Below are 15,981 nucleotides of genomic sequence, written 5' to 3' on the forward strand. Positions count from 1 at the left end.
AACTTTTAGTAACTTTATTCACTTGCAAAGTGTGAGCAGGGTCAGAACAGGCAAGTGCTGTACAAAGTGACTTTGTGGCTGATCTCCTGCAGTAAGGCCTTCACCGACGCCTCCAGCTCCACCAGCAGCTCCGCCTTCAGCTCCAGCGAGCGCTGATTGTCCTCGTATGACTTCTCCAGCTCTGAAATGGCAAAGGTCACGTTACAAACCCCCGTAGTGTGAACTGAAGGCTTTAAACAGGGAAACAGGGATACCTTTGACCTCCGAGTTAAAGTGTATATGACACTATTTTTGACATCTTGTGTTTTAACACCATCTTCTATGAAAATCCTTCTGGAATTCAGTAATGAAAGTGCCAAACAATACTCTCCTTCACGCTCAATCTTGTTTTGTTAGTTTCGACTTTACAATTTCAATCACTTAAATTATTTCAGTATTAAAAATGTATATAAACATGAATTTTTGTGTGAGTCTGTATGTTTTCTTCTTTCTTGGTTATGGGCGTGTTGCAACCAACTTGAATAGGTTCATATCGCCACCTACTATACATGTTTTATTTAATTACTTACTGACTTATACTTAACATTATATGTATGTTTTTAATGTGTGTGTGAGACCGACATCACTGTGAAGATTATGAATTAACATCATGATGATGTCATTGATGTCACCTCGCAGCAGTTGTAGCTTTCCTCCCGCCTGTAACAGAAGCTCTTTGGCTTCCTTCTGCAGTGACTCCGCCCTCTTTTTGGCGTCGGCCACGCCCCCTGCCTTCTGACCAATCAGCTGCTCCACGGTAGCGTATTTCTCACTCAGCTTTGAGTCCATTTCCTGTAAACATGCAGCGTTACGTCATCGTCTTCTCCTGTATGATGGCTAACTCACCTTTTGCAGCTCGGCCGACATCCTCTGTATGCTCGCTGCATCCTGATTGGTGCGTTCGGCTCTCAGCGAGGCATTGGCCGCCTTGTCTCTCAGCGATGTCACTTCCTGCTCTAACATCTGCAGCCTCCGGGTGGAGTTGTTCAGCTTCTGCTCTGCAACTGCCGTCTCTGATTGCACCTGAACGCAACACGAGTTACTCCAACACAAACTACTAGTGCTAAAGACGCTCCAATGTGTGTCCCACTGACCGATGTCAGCAGTCCAGTGGTGCTGAGGATGTCGCTGGAAGCTCGTCTGATAGAGCTGCTGGCGATGCTCCGCGCTCGCTGAGCTTCTTCCAGAGCTTTCCTCACCTCCTCAGCAGAGCTCTTCACGCCAGATGCCTCCTCACTGTCACACAGGATTAGTTCAACCAGGAGACAGGTTTAGTTCAACCAGGAGACAGGTTTAGTTTAACCGGCACACGATTAGTTAAACCAGGAGTCGAACTCACTCTAGCTCAGAGGTGTAGCGGCTCCCTTTTGAAAAAATGTAACCTTTTTTAAAACAGTGAAATAATTTGGACTAATCTTCTTAAAAAGTAACATGAAATGTGCAATGACATAGTTTAGAACAGTAATAAAGTGTTTTAAGTGCAATTAAAACATTTCCTATATTTTATGTTCAATAAACCAAGGTTGTTCTTTTGTTCCCCTGTTATGTCATCACGCACCCCCAGAGGGTGCGCCATCCAGTTTGGGGGCTACTGCTCTAGCTTGCAGTATAGGACTGACATTTTTACATCTGGACTCATCACAGCCTAACATGTCCACCAGCTCAGAACCAGTATGAACACAGTTAAACTGATCCTGTCGGTCCTCCTGCTGCACACTGAAACAGTGTGCCCCAGTGGACACATGAGGAACAGCATCTGATACCATTGGTTGAAGGTGAACATGCACACTAAGCATGTGGAGATTAATCGATATGAATTGGTATCTAGATACAAACGTCACTGCGTTTTGGTAAAATCCATGGTTGCATCGATTTTTTCATCCATCCATCATCCATCCATTTTCTGACACGCCTGTTCCTGTTTTCAGGGTCCCGGGGCAGTTTTTTCATGTATTTCATTCTATCCTGTGTTTCCGAGGCACATTGAATGCACCATCAATGCTTTGCGTTTTGTTTTGAACACGGACTGAAAAGCCGGTGTCACGTACTGAGTTTACCTCCGTACTGAGATTATAATCCAAACCTAACCCTAACCCTAACCTAATTCAATAAACAAATAAAACATGTGTTTGTTCACTTTGAAAACAAAAATAAACAAAAATGAATTATTTTTTTTTTAGCAAAAATTAATTTTCCAGTAGTGCGCATGTGCACGCATGCGCATATACAATCTCAGTACGATGCGCACTCGGTACATGACACCAGGAAGCACGTTGGTACCACTACAAAGTTACAACACAGAGGTCAGTGAGAGCAGCAGCAGCTATAGATGACATTTATAACGCACCAAAAAGCTTTAAAACAGGTGTAGAAAGATGGTAAACTTGACAAGAATCATGTGGTTTGTAAAGAATGCAGTGCTGCTAAACATTACACACACTGAGGGGCTCACTCGTATCAATGCTGCGCGCCCCCCACCCCCCCAGGCAGATTTAAATCAGAGCTCCAGCAAAACTGGTGAGAAAAGTACCTCTAATAACTTTGTCCAAGGCGCTACTCTGGCAGCTTCCTCTACCCGTGATAAAGTCATAACTGATGCCAGATCTGTTTTAAAAGTATTTTATTTCATTGTATTTTATTTTTTGTTTGCCTTATCGACATTAATATTGACTCAGAGAGGGTCTGTTTACAGCAGCTGTAACTGTTAGTTTTTATCTTTCTTTGCACAAGCAGTTGTGAAAGACCTAAGTGTGAAAGGTTATTTTAAATGTTAATTTCTTTCTTCTCCTCACTACTGTATTAGCTTAATACCTGCTGAATAGTTCATATTAGTATCTGTGGCAGACAGGAATTATGGACATTGTACTATTGAAAGTGTCACTTTAAGTCACACTGTACGTTCACGACACGTCGGGGTCTTGTTTCCGGAAATGCAACATACAAATTAGAAGAAGAAGAACTCTGAAGAGTCGCCATTAACTCATTCAGTGCCAGCCATTTTCAGATTTTCTACCCCCCTCAGTGCCAGCTGTTTTTGAACATTTTGACTGATTTTTAAAGACCCACAGAATATTTTCTACTATGGCTATCTGAAATCTGAAACCGGATTCTGAAAAATTGAAGCCTCTACTTTCATAAAAATTTTTTTGTTTCTGGCTCGTTTCGTTCTTTTGTAATTAGCCGTTGACTAGAGAAAGTTTTACACAAATCTTCAGTTTCAGAGCAAAAAGCTGAGAAAACAGCCTTTTTGTAAAAAAAACCCTGTCAGTGACTTTAAAGCTATTGTTTTTGCTTTAGTGACAACTCTAACATCTGAACATTGTTTCCTTATAAAAAACAAAAAAAAAAACCCACTGAGACCAGGCTTTTGATGGCAAAATTATTATTATTTATCTATCTGGTTCAGAGTTGAATGGATTTCTTATTGTATTTTGGCGTTCCTCCAGGTTTCTCTCCCGTCAGTCTGTACACACGCAACTTCCTCTTCCTCCCCGACATGCAGAGTGTCACTGCGTTCCCAGTTTTTTTTATTGTTTTATGTCACCATCGCCACACTATCCATGAGTTCCACACATGGATAGCTCCCGACACGCAGCAATGACCCGTTAAGGGTGGTTAGTTGATCTTGGTTTTATCTCACCATCGCAACATTATCAATAATCTACTCAGGTCCACACATGTTCTGTGTTAGTATGTGGAGCTGTGAACTGCTGAATACGTCACAATATCACTCTGTAGCGCCATAATCTCACTTGTTCCTGCTTCTCCTCCCAAGCTAATGGTAGTATCAGTGGCTAATCTCTCATCTAAAGGTGTACTGCTGCCATCTTACGGGCACAGATGGTCACTACATCACCCCACAGCTTAGATATTGATGAGGGACCTCCGCCAGGGTGTTTTCTGGTAATCCCCATGAAAAAACGCAAATGACGAGGAAGAAGAAGAACCCAGATGTGGAGAAACAGTCGCAAATCTCAGCAAAAAGAGCTTTAAAAAAGAAAAGACGGCAATGTGATGGACCAGTACCTGGCTGGACAGACGTGGGCAGTACAGTCCGTCAATTTTACAGCGGTCCTAACAGCAGTGTAAGAGTTTAAGGCAACCTGGTCCATGGCACTGCTTCAACTGTGAGATACCCTCAAGAGGAGCGACTGGATTTCAAACATGTTTGATTTGTTTATGACCATACGATTGCTGATCGGGAGCTGGTCGTGAGGTGTTAATAGCTTCTCGTGACCCCATGTATACTACACCATGCACGACATTTAGCAGAGACTCGTCCCAATCCCAAAAATAGACGCACAAGTCAAAAATCGGCTCAAAATGGGCCAAAAATCGCACAGTGTATGCCTGCCTTTAGCGCGTTTCCCCCTAATGAATATGCATAGTAGGCGGCTCTCTCAGGGAGAGCAAAAATATGGGAGGAGGAAATGCAAGTACATTTATGCAGGGGGAGCAATGCGATTCATGAAATCTGGAACTGTTGAGGTGATAGTTTTAGTACCAGAAAAAAGTACGGCTGACAAGCAGGTGCAAACACACAAGCAGAGATCATCGCTGCAGTAAATGTAGACAGAAAACACAGCGGAGATGAAAAAAGGTTCCAGTTGTGTGTGTGAGAGAGAGGGAGAGAGAGAAAAAAAGCTGGTTGTGCGACCCTCTCTCCTTCGCGGATCACTGTCTCACACGCACGCACGCACACGATCAGCAATGCGTTTGCATCCATCCGTCACTTACAGTCACATCCATGCACATTTCTCCACTGTGGGATGAATAATGAATATCTATCTATCTATCTGCTGTAATTTATCCATTTTTTTATTAATTTCCTCTTATTCTGTAGCTTCACATTTTTATTTTCGCTTTTGTGCACTCACGTTTACCTTCCATGTTTAACACAACATGTACAAAACGCTCATTTAAATTAAGGCGCTCTGCACCAGTTCTGCACGTGCACTAATCATTGCTGCAATCTTAGTGAATTCCCCACAGCAGGTTAGGAAACTGTGCCACTAAAGGATTTAGGGAAGCAACTGGTTTACCACATTTTATTTCAGATCGTGAACGTGCACAGACTTTTGACGAGCAGCTCGAGCAGCCAATAGTGATGCTTAAAACAGCTCACGGGATCGCCCTGCTGGTAGAAAGATCTCTGATTGGCTGAAGTCCAGCGTCACGCTCCTGTATTTATAAAGCTCACTTACAGGGCCAGGAGAAGGAGCAGAGATTCACTGTCTACTCAGAACACTTTACATTACAATATGCTCAAAGATGATTATGGATTTTTGACCAAATACCGCCAAAAAAATTGTACATACTGCAGCTTTAAGTGTCATAGATTAGGTATATGGGTTCTGAGTGGTTCAAAAAAGTAGATCTGTGGAATAAAAATATTACATAATGGGTAAATTGTACAAAGTAAAAACATGTTACATGTGTTGCGATTATTTAAAGTTTTTAGAGGCTAGTAAAATAGGAACATGAGGATTTCCTGTGAAATGTCATGAAAATTAAACAATTGCATAAATAGGGAGAAATAAAGTGTTTCATGTTGAAACTTAAAGTAAACTTACTTAAGTGCTTTCTAAACTGATGGCCCTTTGAACTATTCACTAGCTTTAAAGTAGCTCACAGTTTCAGAAAGGTTGGTGACCCCTGATATAGATAGTGTCAATGCGCTTCACAATATCAGCTCATTCACCTATTCACACTGGTTTGCCATCAACCACTGGGAGCAACTTAAGATTCAGTGTCAATGACACATACAGGTATTGCACTGGGATCTAACCCCCAACCTCTCAATTATGAGACGACCCTTCTGCCACCTATGACTCAGGGCCCTGAGCGGGGCCTTGCAGGCTCACCTGGCTTGCTGTGCCTGCTGGAGGAGGGTTTCTGCTCTGCTGATGTCATTTGCACTTTGCTGGAGGATGGTCTCCACATGCCCCAGCTCGCCCACCTTCATTCGAATCTCCTCAGTCAGGTTCTGCAGCTCAGATGGAGAGCTGGGCATCTGCAGGGCCAGGACCTCATTGGAGATCAGCTCGATGCTCTGCAGGTCAGCGCCATCCTCTGAAAGCACAGTATGTGCTCGTTTACACATTACATAAATATTCAGAATAATAATGCTAACACTGACGGCTAATTTACGTGTGAGGAAATCCCGGATGTGTCGGATCAGCTTCCTCAGCTCCTCGTTGCTCTGCTCCACCTTCTCTTTGGTTGTGTTGGTTTTTATCAAAACCCTCTGAGCGCTTCGCTTGGCCTCGTCAGCCTGAAGCTTGGCCTCCGACACCTCACACACACATAGGATAGTGTTACACACACACATGAAATTAAAGGGTGAATCACACCTACCATCTCTGAGAGCTTCTCCACCTCCTCCATCGCCTTCAGGATCTCCTGCTGAGAGTTTTTGGACTGTTTCCAAACGTGCTCAGCGGCCGTCAGCACGCCGTCACACTTCTCTACTCCACAGTGAGTCTGTGGAGAAATTAGGAGCTCATTTATCCTTTCATTCATTCATTAATACTAGTACAGTGCCCGTCGGAAGTACGCATTCATATAATGGGAGCTTAAGTAGAGTTGTCAATTATGTGTTTGAAGGTTGGATGTACAAAGAGGTGTACATACTCTGTACTCTGTAGTGTTATAAAGGGGTTTATTTGTACAAAGTAAAATAGCGTGTGCAATTTCCCTGGTTTAATTCTATGGGATATGCGCATGATAAATGTGTTTGTTTTTATTTACTCATTTTTACATTTTTTTTCGTTTGGTGTATTTTTCTGTTGTTGTCCTTTTGTGCCTTTTTTATATAAATATTGTTTTTTGTTGCCATTGTAGTGTGACTCTGGAGTCATTTTGTGTATTTTTGTATCTTTTTTGGTGTGGTTTTGTGCATTTCTGTTTTTATTTTGTACGTTATTTGGATTCATTTTGTGTGTTTTTGGAGCATTTTGGTATATTTCTGTGCATTTTTGTTGTCGTTTTGTGTACTTTTTGTATAAATATTGTTTTGTTTTTTGTTTTATTTTACTCATTTAAGGCTCTATTCTCCCATGTGTGTAAGTCCAAAAAGCCACGCAGCAGCGCTGTCTTTGGCTGTGTGCTATTCTCCCCCTGTTCTTTAAGTCAGTCGCTGCGCACATTCATCCCAGTTACGCACTGTGGGTGGAGCAGCCCTGAAATGTGGGTGTTCCCATTCAAATCTGGCTTTACGCACATTCTCCGGTGTGCGTTAGACCTTTTCCTCTTAAGCGCTTCTAACCTTGGTATAAGTGCAGCGCCCCGATAAGGTGAAACATTATTTTGCACTAGAAATATGGACTTAATTACATTTGAAGCAACACAGACTCGTGTGTCGTGCAGCAGCAGCTGTGATCACTCAGCTGCTGCTGCACAATTAATTAAAACTCTGACAGATGCAGACTTCTGTCCACGTTGGTCACAGTGATTCAACTATTTTCATACTATGTCCAACATAAAGTCACAGTTTGATTCACAACAGAGTGAAACAAGCTGTCATATGCAGATGAGGATGGATCAGAAACTGTTCCCACACATATATTAATGAGGCTCAACTCAGGTCACTTTAAACTGTTCATATTTAAAACTGTGTATTATGGAAGTCAATAGTTCTGTTTCACTGCAAACATCCCTCTGTATTAAAACAGGAAGCTCTGCGGCCGCGTTATTTCCTCATATCTCCAGCGCATCAAACTCTGTCACGCTTTGCAGCGATGATGATGATGATGATGATGCTACCACGAAGTACCACGAAAAAAAATGTTTTGCACCACCAAATAAGTCCAAAATAATGGATGCACACCATGGCGCCATGTGGTCTTCTTCTACTGATTATTAGAGGTTGTAAATAAACAGATTGGTGCATTAGCTCCCCCCTCACACTGAGGTCAAAATCTGAATAGGTTTCACTTCTGGGTAAACATAAATATGTCGTCCGGGTGAAATAAAACAAAAATAAACGTTTTGCAACACCAAATAAGTCCAAAATAACGGATACACACACTTGGGCTATGTGGAAGCAGTAAAAAAGTTTCAGGTCGAACAGACACCGCATCGGGGAGAAATTCGCTCCACAAACACACACACACACACACATGCAGAAGGTCCTTTGTTTTTATAGAGAAATGTACTCTTGCACTGGTTTCAAGCTACAATATTTATGGAAAGAAAAAATATGTCAGTTATGTTTAGTATGTATACACAGACACAATGATGTTTACCTCTGATAGGTGGAGCGTATGCAGCTCTCCGGCCAAGTCGTCCAGTCTCTGAGCACGCTCAGTGTGTCTCCTGAGGAAGCCCTCCCTGCTCTGGTTCAGTTTGTCCTCTGTGAGCTTCCGTAGCTCGGCTGATGCTTGCACCACCTCCAGCGTGGAGATGTTGGCTCGAGACTCGGCTTCTTCAGACTGACGGAAATATTTGGAGATGCTCTCTGCTGCCCCTGGAGGAGAGACAATGGATGGATATCAGCACGTGGCCACTGACGCACGCTTCAACAGACACACAACTCCTTCACCAAGATTGGAGCCACAGTGATAAGTGAAAGAGGGTGGAACACAGAGCTGTGATACATGATGAAGACGATGATCATGGGGACTAGGACCTGAGACATGGGCGTTCTTGATGATCTCCAGTTGATCCAGCAGCTCTAACACCGTCCGCTCCAGTTTGTGAGCATCAGAAACCACAGAATCCAGTTTACCGTTGGACTCAGTGCTCAGCTCGCTCAGCTCACGCTCCGTTTGGTTCACACGGTGACTCAGAGCTTCAGTCAGGTCGCTGAGGGCGCACAGAAGTCAAAGGTCAAGGGGTCTGATACTAACAGCTGTGTGTGGTTCAGAAGGGGTCACCTGGCCTCCTGCAGAAGGGTCTGGATGTGTTTCAGAGGCTCTGATGCTCGGTTCTGATCCAGGAGGATCCGGACTTCAGCGACGCTCTCCTCCAGGCTTTGCATGGAGCTCCTGTAGGCTCCGCCCACCCCACTGGCCTTTAAAGCCTGGATCTTATGGACCAGCCGGTGCGTCTGATTGGTCAGCGAGCCAACTACACTGTCCCACTCAGTGAAGCAGTCATGGCACGGACGGCAGTCGGGAAACGTTCCAGAGAATCCTCGAGCGCAGATGTCACAGCGCGGCCCGGAAACCCCCGACAAGCACACACACTGACCGCTAAGGGCGTGGCACTGAGGGAGCGCCGATCCGCGAGGGTCACACTCACACGCTGAGAGAGAAGGTGGAAAATATGGGACAAACTATTTATGTTTCATTTCGTTCACTTGAGTTCAAATTAGTTAAGATAAGTTAGGATAGTAAAATCTGGAGTTTGGAAATGTTTACAACTAAACCTACCATAACATTTGACCTCTGGATCGCCCCAAAACAGCTCCCGACATTCGTTACAGGTTCTCCCTCCAAAGCCAGAGTGACAGGAACACTGACCACTGATCTGTGACAAATCACTACCATCAATCACAATTTCATTACCTCTGTTTAAAGGTGCGTGTTACCTGGTTACGGGTGAGTGTTACCTGTTACAGGTGAGTGTTACATGGTTAAGGGTGAGTGTTACTTGGTTACAGGTGAGTGCTCCCTGGTTACAGGTGATTGTTACCTGGTTACGGGTGAGTGTTACATGGTTACAGGTGAATGTTACATGGTTAAGGGTGAGTGTTACATGGTTACAGGTGAGTGCTACCTGGTTACAGGTGATTGTTACCTGGTTATGGGTGAGTGTTACATGGTTACAGGTGATTATTACGTGGTAATGGGTGATTGTTACTGGTTACGAGTTGTGTTACCTTGTAACATGTGAGTGTTACCTAGTTATGGGTGATTGTTACCTTGTTATGGGTTGTGTTACCTGGTTACATGTGAGTGTTACCTAGTTACAGTTGATTGCTACCTGGTTACAGGTGAGTGTCAACATTGTAAGTAGTGTTATCTGGTTACAGGTAATAGTTAGTGGTAAAAGATGAGTGTTACCTGGTTAAAGATGAGTTTCACCTGGTTATAGTGAGTCTTACCTGGTTACAGGACGTGCCGTATGAGTGTTTGGGGTTACAGTCGCAGCTCTGACAACCTTGTCCACTTGCCATGTTCCAGGTGTCATGCACACATTGGTCACAGTGCTGTCCGGTGACATTGGGAAGACAGCTACACTGACCGGAGCTGATGTCACAGTGACAAACATCAGCTGATGGACAGCTGGACCAATCACTGCCCAGACGGTTACACACACACTCTACATACACACACACACACACAGGGATAGGATAAGTACAAAGGATGGTGAGTGAACAACAAGCATGTGAAATTACTTACTGCGGCAGTCCTGCTGTAGGGCATTGCCGTAGTAACCCAGTTTGCAGCTTTGGCAGGCCGAGCCCTCGCTGTGATATAAACAACGCTGACACTCCCCGCTGCGCGCATCGCAGGCATTCGGGTCGGACACGTCGATGTTACCATTACACTCACACGGCCGACACTGACCCCCTACCTCACCCGGGTTACCATAGTAACCAGGTGAGCACTCGTCACAGCGCGCACCTGTGGGACAGAAGAGCATGTGGTTACAACCATAAACCACTACTACCTACCTATAAGACCATTGGAATCTCCCAGAGGAGGGAAACCTTCTATCCACATCAATACATTTGGAAGGAATAGGAATCAGCCAAAGTACAGACTCTCAGAAAAATCCCTGAAAGATGTTTGAAATTAATGAAATGTATTTTTGTTGTTTTGTGTGTTGTTGGAGTCATGTAGTGTATTGTATTGTGTGCAATGCTTATGATGATGGAGTCTTTTCATGTGAAGGAAAAGAAAACCTAATAAGGCTTCCCCTCTCTGGTCTGTAGTTTGGTTTGTAGTTCATAGTTTGCCTAAAGCTGCAGTTTGTAGAATCATTTCTCCGCTCCATTTTGAAACCAACCCCGTAACTGAACCTCCCATACTGGTATTTTTTGTGAACGCTCTCAACCAGTGACAAATGTATGGACTTTATTTTGTGTTATTGGAGATTTTTCTGGTGTTTCAGAGACATGAATGTACGCATCACTCTGTAGTTACTGCCCTGAGCAGCGGCTGCTGTCATCCGCTCCACCCCGCCAGAGAACTCACAGAGGTGGCTGCACTGATCCCAGCTGCCTGAGCCGCTCTGAGCGGACTGACAACCACCACTCCACATCCAGACTGCAGTGCAAAATTAATTAACCTTGAATAAGCTTCTCTTAGGTTTACACGCAATGTATTCCGTCTGCCTTTTCCTGCTTGATTTGCTGTGTAACTGTTGTGCCTAACGCTGCGATGGAAACTTTTGCTAGGACGTCCATCAGTACACTTTTGAATTAAATTAAAATGGGCTTTTTGCCTTTATTGGTCATATATATATGTTGTTACACACATTGAAATTTGTCCTCTGCATCTTAACCCATCCCTGGGGAGCAGTCGGCAGCCATTTTGCGGCACCTGGGGAGCAGTTTGGACTTGCTCAACATCTCACAGTGATGGCCCAGGTGAGGTTTGAACCGGCATCCCTCCGATTACAAGCCCAGCGTCCTTAACCACTAGGCCACGACTCCCCTATTTTATTTTATTTTATTTATTTATTTTTTACTTTTACTATCGATGGTACCTGAACGCGCCCAACTTCACTCGAGCAGCCAATAGTAATACCAAAAACAGCTCATGGAGCACACATCTTTGTAGGAAGACGCTCCTGGATTTATAAACTTCATTTACATAGCCAGAAGAAGGAGAAGAGATTCACTGTCCACTCAGAACCCTTTGGTTATATGCTCAAAGATGATAATGAATTTTGGCCAAATGATGCCAAAAAAAAGTTACAAACTGCAGCTTTATGGGTCAATAATGGTCAATAATAGGTTATTTCGGCAGCAATCGTTACCTCTGTATCCAATGTCGCACATGCACACGGCCTGTTGGGAGCTGTCGCCACGGTAGCAGCTCTTGGCGAACTGCCTGAGGCTGATTGGTCCGTCGGGGCACATGCAGGGTCGGCAGTGGTCACCAGACCCCAGCACCGGGTCACCGTAGTAACCGTCCAGGCACCTGTTAGTACCGGTGTTGCAGAGAGCGTATGGAAGTACATCAGTGCCACAGAAGCTTCTGTAGTTTACTTTCTGAGCGATACTGACATTTACACACAGTGACAGACCAGAGGCTCACCTGTCACAGGCGTGGCCCGTTGTGTGATCTCCGCAGTCCTCGCAGCGCCCGGTGTGAGCGTTGCAACTCTCTGTATGTCCGTTACAGGCGCAGCGTCGACAGGTCGGGAAACCCCAGTGACCGGGAAGACAGCGATCACAGCGACGCCCGTATGCTCCCAACACGCACATACACTGACCGCTCAGCTGATCACACAGAATGCCATCTGAGCCCTGAGTGTCGCAATCACACTCTGAGACACACAACAGTACACATCAGACACACACGCACACATACACGCACACACACACACACACAGGTGACCTCTGACCTCGGCAGCCTTTAGGTCCAAACTGGAATGTAGCCGGAGCGCAGCGATCGCAACTCCGTCCGATGACGTTGGGCCGACACTCGCACTGACCGCCGCTCGGGTCACACACGGTGCTGAGCGAGCCCTGAGGGTCACAGAGGCATTCTGGGAAACAGAGTCCAAAACAAGGAAAAGCATTAAAGCTGCAATGCAAAGAAATAAAGAGACATTTTATCCTCTTTCTCTGTAAATACATAAATGTGTACACAGTGTGTGATTTTCCATTTCTGTCTTTTACTTGTTTGGGATTTTCCAACATCGGTTTCTTCAAATCAAGGAAAGGAATAGACTGAGTAGTGGATTCTAAAGTAAAGGACAGCAGCTGTGAAAGAAAGTTTATAAACCCTGAAGGAAGATTCCTGCTCCCATTCCACACATTCACCAGTTTCCCGCACCCTGAGACCAAACATCATCTTCATCGTCATCATCAGGAGGAAGAGCTGGTTCAGATTTCTCAGGTTACCATCATCCTGTCTGTGTGCGGTCGCTGGGGGCGTGACCTCTCTGTCCCATCAGAAGTTTGGTTTAATGTTGGAAAAATGAAAACCATGAAAACACACTCGTGGTTCTGTTTTCATCTCCCTTCTATGTCAGGCCTACACTTTACTTGAAGTTTTATACAAAAGGCTGACATTAAGCTGTCATTATCTGTCATTAGCATGAATATGGTGTATTTCACTAAATTATGACTCCTTTGGATGTATGTTGGCATTTTTGGGTTAGGTGGAGGGATCTAGTGGGGTTTGGGTTAGGGTAATGAAGTTAGGGTTCGAATAACAAACAACACCTAATGACAGCCTTCAAGACACCTTATTCATTCTGATGACAGGTGTCATGTCATAATAATGACAGGATAATGTCAGCCTTATGTATAAAGTGTTACAAAGAGAGATTTGTTACTTTTAACAGAAGAATGGAACACCAGAGGGCAGTAAACAGGGACTATCCTTCAAAGGTCTTTAAGTTGGATTCATTCAGGGTTGATAAATGAAACCTTTAGAGTGTTTCTGAGCACTACCTTGGGCTCCTTGGTGCAGCATGGCTGAGATGCTGAAGATGAAGTTCCTGCAGATGTCCATCAAGGGTGTCTTCACCACACTCTGACTGTTCTCTAAACAACGATAACGCTGGAATGTTTCCCACGCCGTGTTTACCCCCGAGTCGCCTCCCTCTGATGCTGAGAACATCTCCAAGTTTTTACAGTGGGGCATCAAAACAATCTGAGGAGGAAGTGAAACAGACTGATGAGCCCAAGACTAAAGAGTCTACGGTCTGAGTCAGACACCCGAGTGTGACTCAGCTCCTTACCGAGTCGATAAGTGTGTACGGAGACTGAACGTCACTGAGGGCTGAGTAGAGCGGAAGGCTGAGACGCACCGTGTAGTTCAAACCAGACTCAAAACACACCGGTCTGTTCAGGACCACATACCTGAAACACTCACAAACAAGTCGTGTTAAATACAGATCGATAAGGACCACAAAGTGCACACTCATATTTCATTTTGTCTGTGTATCAAAGCCGGCTCTACGCAGGAGCAAATACATAAATGTCTGGCCCCCTAAAATCCAAATTTTAGAAGTAGCCGGAAAAAAAGCGGAAAAGGGGACACAAAGAAGATATCTCTCTGTGTATTGACAGTGCACACACACACACCTCCCACCTCCCCCAGCTCTCAGTAAACGTCCAATCACTGTTAGTATGCAAATGAGACAAGACATAGCCAGACAGTGTGGTGTCAGGTTTCAGCGCAGCCACGGAGCGGTAAGACTTTGAAGAAGCAGCTGCGTTTTCTCAGTCACAACTACTTTGTTTCATTTAATCACAGCGGTTTTTACAAAGCCAGCTTAATTATTTTCCACTCCAGCTTCCTGCAGCTCACAAAGAGAAAGATAAGGCTGTGTAATGCATCTATCTGTTTTTCAGAGCCTTTAAAAAGTGTAGTGCTCCTGTGGAGTGGAAAGAAAGGAGATTTTTTAACTGTTGGGTTGCTAACAATGCCTCAATGACCTTAGGAGCTATAGTAGCAGAAGCTTAGTCTTCGGGTAACACCTAATCTGGACAGGTCTGATTTTAGAGGCCTGACTAAGTGCAATTCACTTCTCTAGTTTGGGGTTGGACACATACTGTAGCTGATGCTGCATTCGATTGTACTCGGAACCCAAAAAGATCCGGGTCGTCAATTTCGACCTCCTAGTTAATGCGTTTCATTCATTAACCTCGGAAAACATGGATGGCCACAGCAAGCTGATGTTTGTTTTATATTTTTTGAGGAGCAAAAATGCCTGCTGGGGAAATATATATTAGCTCCTTGGGTCAGAAAGAGAGAGAAACATCATACACTTTAAGTAAGACTTGAACGCACCTGCATGCTTCAGTGAAGCATAGACTGTCGAGAGTGCATTGAACTATACGGGTATTTATACTAACACAGAGTGGCGTTCAAATGAACAGAGTGGGGATGGAAATACCACTATAAAGTTATTCTGCACTTTTAGAAACACACATGCCAAATTAGATGGCACATAAAAGTAAAAGTTGTGGAGAAAGTGACTGTTTACGTCTAACGGTGGCTCAAGTGTCGTTTTATTGCACTTTTTCAATTCGTTCTGTCAATTTTTCTGGGTTCTGAGTGCAATAAAATGCAGCATAACAACCCAATTCAAATAAGAAAACACTGTTGCCATAAACACAGGGGAAACAAAGTGCTGGAGCATGATGTGCACATATGATGCCCCCTTCACATTTCTAACTGCCCCCTCATAAATGCCTGCCTTCAACCAGCCCTGGTGTGAATTATATCATAAAATCATCCCAAAATGTCATCAAAACAGGTGCAAGCACACACAGACATTCAGGTTTATGTGACTCAGGAGGACCACGGTGTAACACACTCATATTTTAAAATATAGGTTTAAGTGTTTTTTTTCTTTTTCCTGCTTGCTATTTTTCCCTCTCCCTCATTTTCCCTGCTTGCTGCTCTTTTGTCTTGTTTTGTCTTGTTCAAATTTAACAGGAGCCTCTATCAGCATCAAAATCCAGAATCTAATCATGGAATTGATTATCTGGTCTTTCTTCGCTTTTGGCCAAATTTCTCTACTAGAAGGACAGGTAATGGGAGAGTTCACAAGTCCTGAGGATGTGGAAGACGTCCATCCCCAGATTGGAATGTATGATATCGGGTCTTATGCTGAATGGATCTGGCATTTTCCTGAATTATCGCAAAATTGGATTACGCTGGCAGCACTATTGGAAGCCGCAGTTAACGACAAAAGGAGCCAAACTCTCCGAACTCTCTCAGATGGATTCCACCGTGGAACTTTAAGAAGAGGATAGTTTGTCTCACAGGATATGGCCACACTATTGAATTACTTATCGAACTG

At 44.2% G+C, this 15,981-nt stretch overlaps 1 protein-coding gene across 1 annotated transcript in view; it reads right to left on the minus strand.

Annotated features, from left to right (window-relative positions):
* The window catches only part of lamb1a (laminin, beta 1a), a 29,919-nt gene continuing 13,938 nt past the window's right edge, over positions 1–15,981 (minus strand). The window contains exons 16-33 of the mRNA XM_028450406.1: positions 13,909–14,029; positions 13,619–13,820; positions 12,562–12,705; positions 12,252–12,483; positions 11,971–12,134; positions 10,386–10,610; positions 10,088–10,305; positions 9,414–9,510; positions 8,916–9,285; positions 8,669–8,844; positions 8,286–8,506; positions 6,397–6,522; positions 6,190–6,334; positions 5,904–6,111; positions 1,134–1,275; positions 886–1,062; positions 672–831; positions 1–181 (exon numbers count right to left, since the gene is read on the minus strand). Of these exons, the coding sequence (XP_028306207.1) occupies positions 42–181; positions 672–831; positions 886–1,062; positions 1,134–1,275; positions 5,904–6,111; positions 6,190–6,334; positions 6,397–6,522; positions 8,286–8,506; positions 8,669–8,844; positions 8,916–9,285; positions 9,414–9,510; positions 10,088–10,305; positions 10,386–10,610; positions 11,971–12,134; positions 12,252–12,483; positions 12,562–12,705; positions 13,619–13,820; positions 13,909–14,029 (3,268 nt within the window). The 3' untranslated portion in view covers positions 1–41. The remainder of the gene's footprint in view (positions 182–671; positions 832–885; positions 1,063–1,133; positions 1,276–5,903; positions 6,112–6,189; positions 6,335–6,396; positions 6,523–8,285; positions 8,507–8,668; positions 8,845–8,915; positions 9,286–9,413; positions 9,511–10,087; positions 10,306–10,385; positions 10,611–11,970; positions 12,135–12,251; positions 12,484–12,561; positions 12,706–13,618; positions 13,821–13,908; positions 14,030–15,981) is intronic.

This window comes from Gouania willdenowi, chromosome 6 (genome assembly GCF_900634775.1).
Source record: "Gouania willdenowi chromosome 6, fGouWil2.1, whole genome shotgun sequence".
Classification (NCBI taxonomy): Eukaryota; Metazoa; Chordata; class Actinopteri; order Blenniiformes; family Gobiesocidae; genus Gouania; species Gouania willdenowi.